This window comes from Chaetura pelagica, unplaced genomic scaffold (assembly GCF_000747805.2).
Source record: "Chaetura pelagica isolate M959 unplaced genomic scaffold, ChaPel_1.0 scaffold405, whole genome shotgun sequence".
In the NCBI taxonomy this organism is placed as follows: domain Eukaryota; kingdom Metazoa; phylum Chordata; class Aves; order Apodiformes; family Apodidae; genus Chaetura; species Chaetura pelagica.
In genome coordinates this window covers 1,973,334-1,978,266 of record NW_009953489.1, presented here as the reverse complement: position 1 = coordinate 1,978,266, position 4,933 = coordinate 1,973,334, and the positions used below count along the sequence as shown (strand labels likewise).

Below are 4,933 nucleotides of genomic sequence, written 5' to 3'. Positions count from 1 at the left end.
TCTGCAGTTTTGAAACCAAACCTGAAACAGAACCAGAAAAGCCTGTGTCAGCGGAGGGACAGCGGGACTGCACGTGGTCCTTCCCCAGGACCCTGCGGTGGGGGTCTCTGCTAAATATTTTTTTTAAAGAAATACAATTTAGAAACTTGCCTCCTGAAATACCTCCCCAGCACCCCACCAGCTTCCATAGCTCTGTTTTACACTCACTAGAGCAAGTTTTGTCTCAAGCCAGTACAGACATGAGGGTGCCCAAAGTGGCATCACTACCAATCACTATTAATTTGCCTTGGTCAAAACCAACACCCCTCTGCGTTACATTCATTACCAATGTGCAGCTTGTTGCAGGAGTCACTGAGTGAAACACCCCAAGTAGGTGATGCAGAAACTCACATTAACGACTGCAAATCATGGGAGCACTCTTCAAGGTCTTATTTAGATTTTAACCAGCAACCTCAGCTAGTCTGGCCTGAAGGCACGGCTGGGATCAGCTGGGAAACGCTGAGCGTTGGCAGGGCAAGAGACAAGGGGAAACAACATGAAGTCAAAGCTTAGACTAGAAGAGGTGGCTTTAGGGACATGGAAAACAATTTTTTTTATTCATCACTTGTGGTTTATTGTATTAAACCCCCATATCAGCAGCACACCAAGGCTGAGAAGGGAGGGTTCTGCAGGGGATCCAGCAGCAGGTACGAGCCCTCTGACCATATCTCACTGCTTCTAATTAATAAAGAACAGTTAAGGGATTACATCCCGGAGTTAAAACGTGTACAGAGGGGGAGGGTGGTCTCTGCTAATGTGGTGATTTCCTTCTTATGCTTTTAAAAGATAGCTGAGAGTAAAAAATCCCCTCCAAGGCTGAGCACAGCCCGGCTCCCCGGGGCCGCACATGCCGGGCCACAGAGAGGGAAACAGTCCTAAGCATTTGACAAATTGTTTCCTGTTCAAAGCGCCTTTAAAAAATATCCACATAAAAAATAGCCCAGCGTGCAGACTGCTTGATCTTTAGCTGAATGAGGAATCTCAATAACTGAGGCTCGAGCCAGATTTTCACACACAAAATTTAAATGCGTCGTTGGCAAAATAATCCGGGATGAAAGCTCCAAATTTGTTTCAATGGCTGATGTTTTTATTGCATGCAGAAAGTGTGTCAGCAGAACATGAAAGTGACGAGCTCAAATGTCACCGGGGAAGCAGAGCTGGACGGTCTGCAGAGGAGGGGACGTTTCCCTCAGTCCCTGCGGCCCCGCTTCCCCCTGCTCCCAAACAGCAGGAGCGCAGGGACTTTCCTGCCACCCTGGGGCTACAAAACCCCTTTTCCTTTAAACTTCCCGATCCCAGCCCTTCCCGAAACAGCCGGCTTTGCCTGTTCCCGGCGCTGCCCGTGCCGAGGGAGCTCCGGGGCCGCCCGGCCGCCTCTCGGGGCCGGCTGGGGCTGCTGGGCCGGGGTTTTTTCATTGCATTGTAAGAGGGGAAAACAAGTAGGAAACCCAGGGGTGAGACAGAGAAAGAACAGCGCTGGCATCGCTGCGGGACCTGGCGAAACCGACGTGTCAGTGAGGGAGCGCGAAGCTGCTGGATGTGGCGAGTGCCAGGGTCAGTGTGCAGGAGTGAGGGGAGTGAGCCCTGCCCAGCACCGCGGGGCTGCACCCTGCCCGTCCCTGCCTGTCCCTGCCTGTCCCTGCCCGTCCCTGCCCGTCCCTGCCCGTCCCTGCCCGTCCCTGCCCGTCCCTGCCCGTCCCTGCCCGTCCCTGCCCGTCCCTGCCCGTCCCTGCCCGTCCCTGCCCGTCCCTGCCCGTCCCTGCCCGTCCCTGCCCGTCCCTGCCCGTCCCTGCCCGTCCCTGCCCGTCCCTGCCCGTCCCTGCCCGTCCCTGCCCGTCCCTGCCCGTCCCTGCCCGTCCCTGCCCGTCCCTGCCCGTCCCTGCCCGTCCCTGCCCGTCCCTGCCCGTCCCTGCCTGTCCCTGCCTGTCCCTGCCCACCCCTGCCCGTCCCTCACCTGAATGACTCTCCGGCTCAGCCCCGTCATGTCCGCCAGCTTCTGAAGCGTTTGTGCGTCGGGGTTGTTGTCCTGAGCAAACTGTGCCTGCATGACCTGTGGGGAGACGAGAGAGGGGATGAGGGGGAGGCAGGGGAGCCAAGCCCCCCCCGGCGCCCCCGGCCCAGCCTCGCTACCTGCAGCTGCTCGGCGGTGAAGGAGGTGCGGGCTCTCTTGGCCGGCTTCGGCTGGCTGTCCTGCTCCGAGGGCACAGCCCCCTCCAGCGTGATCCCGTTGCCTGCAGGAGAGAAAGATCCACACACCACAGGTCAGGAACTTCGCTGCTCACCTGCTCCTCACGCGAAATGGTCCCTCAGCTGGGGAACACAACCCCAGCACGGCAGCGTGGGGAACCAGCAGCATCCCCTGCTGCAGCAGGAGCAGAGGGGGCAGAGCTGGCATCGCTGCTCAGGAGCTGCCCCGGCTGGCTCAGCTCCTCCTGCAGACACTGCTGGCCCCAGGGTGTTCACCATCGAGTAGAGAAAAGTGCAGCAAGTTGGTGGAAAATCTGGGGAATGAGGGATGAGGAAGTGACAGCAGAAAGATGCGCTTCAAGGTGATGTCCTGCTGGCCCTGACTCTCTGTGTCCACTTGGCCATGTCCCCCAGTGGCTCAGAAGAGGACCCTGCCTCCACCCGACTCACCACATCCATCATCCTGTCTGTGCTGCTTCCAGCAACCCCATCTGCCCCTGTGGGTGCTGCCCCCATCTATCATTTTATTTTCTCAGAGCATTTCAATGGGTTCTTTGCTCCTTTGCTCAAGCCCTGAATCCTCCTGGCACCCTCACCTCCTCCTCCTGACTCTGGGAGCAGGAGCAGCTCCGTCCCCATGGCCTCAGGGTGCTCATTTCTGAGCAGCAACTACACTAAGCAGGACAAGCTGGGGGGGACTGTCCCCCTTCCCCAAGCATGGCAGCAGGGTGAGAGCAGCCACGGTCAAACAGCTACCGAGTCTGCAGGGAGGGTGGCTGGACCTGGGGTCCCTTGTCCCCACTGCAGCCCACATCATGCCCATCCCAGCTGCTCCAGGCAGTGTGGGTGAAGCAGGAAGAGTGATGGATGAGGGAGGTACCAGAGCAGGGCTGGCGCTCACCCCACTCCCAGGATGCGCCTGCACAGCCCTGCAGTCACACTGCAAACTGGACCAGGCTGTGATTGTCTTGGCTTGAGTTGAAGGACTTTCTCATATAGTTTGACTTGTTCTTTTAGGATGATGAATGGGACTCTGACTTCAGCAACATCTGTTTATTTTTCTTGTGTGTAAAACCTCATGTGCAGAAGAAATTGCTGGGTAATTACTGGAGAGGGGAGCGTGGCCCTCCAGCTCCACAGAAACTGCATTTCTCCAAAGCAATCCCATCCCCTTCTCAAAGCCAGGGGACACAAAGACACCAGTAGCTATGCAGGACACTCACCAGGTGCCTCAGCACTGTTCCAACACCAGGGGTTCAGCCCACACCAGCAGAACCCTTTCAAGCAGCAGCAAACCTACCACTCCAGCCTTCAACTGGAGAAACAGTTCTGCAGGACCCCCACGCCAGACCCTGCTGGCCCCACACCAGCCTACTCCTCCAGACCTCACAGCTTCTCCCCCCTCCATCCCTGCTCCTCTCTGTCCCTGCTCCCCATTGTCCTGCTCCTCTCCATCCCTGCTCACACCTCCACAGCACCCAACTATATGGACTGAGACACTGTGACCCACATCCCAAGCCAGAACCCTCCCAGTCCAACTGGGCACTCTGTTTTCATCCTCTCACTTAAATACTGTAAACAGAAACACTGATTATTTTCGTGTCAGGTTGTTAATGGCTTCCATGTGCTGTGTGGGCTGGGACATGGCAGTTGCCTCCCTGTGCCCACCAAGCACTAGCATGGGGTACCAAGGGCCAGAGCCCTGTGCCCAGCCCGTTGTGGTGCCCCAGCACAACCCCAGCCTGGAGGGTCCTAGGCCTTGGGACAATGGGAAGGTGGCCCTGGAAACTCCCCTTGGTGACTCTATGACTGCACAGTGTCCCTGGGCAGAACTCCCTTTGCCCACACAACATCTGTGTGATAATGCATGAGAGCAGGAGGGAGATGGACCCAGATTTGGCCTCAGCCCATGGGCAGGACCTGGCCAGGCTCCCATAGCTGAACTACCACAGCACCAAGCCCAGGAAGCTGCCTGCTCCCCCAGGCTGCTGTTGCTGCCTTATCAACAAATCTCAGGTTCTTTCCAATAAAGGACAGCTCCAGCATGGCAGGACACGGCCCGGCCTCCCCACACACCATGTCAGACTAACCCCACCCATCCATTCCTCCAAGCACACCTCTGGGCTGAGCAGTGCCCAAGGGGGACAGGGTGCTGCCTGCTTGACCTCAGTGTCACCAGTCTGACCCCACTGGCACCAGGACTGGATTGGGTCTGGCAGCACGGCCAGCAGCACGTGGTGTGGTCCAGTCCAGCTGGGAGTGGCACGTCCCTGGGCGGGCAGGGTGGGTGGAAAATGATGGGAAGGTTTTGTCGGAGCTCCAGCTTTCCCACCTTCTAGATGTGTGACTCACAGCCTCAAAATCCCAGTGGCTCCCTCACCCCTGCACGCAGCGAGTGGGCTACGGGCTCATCCCCGGCACTACCCACTGCACACAGGTCTCCCACGAGCCACAGGCACTGCCAGCACATCAGCCACCCCCAGGAGCCCTCTGCTAGCCCAGGGCTCCATGTTCAGCTCTCCCCAGGGCCGCCCATCACCCCCTTTTGGCGACGACAGGACCACCCGCCAGTGAGGCAAAGCCCGGGCCGCGGCGCTGGGGCTGCGTTACCGTTTTCTGCCGCTCGCTTGAGGTTCTCGATCATGGTGTCGTAGTGGATCCGGCACAGCACTTTCTCCTCCACCAGCCCGAACTCCTCGCCGGGGGA

General features: G+C 58.1%; 1 protein-coding gene across 1 annotated transcript in view; it reads right to left on the bottom strand.

Annotated features, from left to right (window-relative positions):
- Positions 1-4,921, bottom strand: part of LHX6 (LIM homeobox 6) — a 10,981-nt gene extending 6,060 nt beyond the window's left edge. The window contains exons 1-4 of the mRNA XM_009998836.1: positions 4,837-4,921; positions 2,170-2,270; positions 1,994-2,089; positions 1-21 (exon numbers count right to left, since the gene is read on the bottom strand). Coding sequence (XP_009997138.1) covers positions 1-21; positions 1,994-2,089; positions 2,170-2,270; positions 4,837-4,870 — 252 coding nt within the window. The 5' untranslated portion in view covers positions 4,871-4,921. The remainder of the gene's footprint in view (positions 22-1,993; positions 2,090-2,169; positions 2,271-4,836) is intronic.
- Positions 4,922-4,933: the final 12 nt, after the last annotated feature.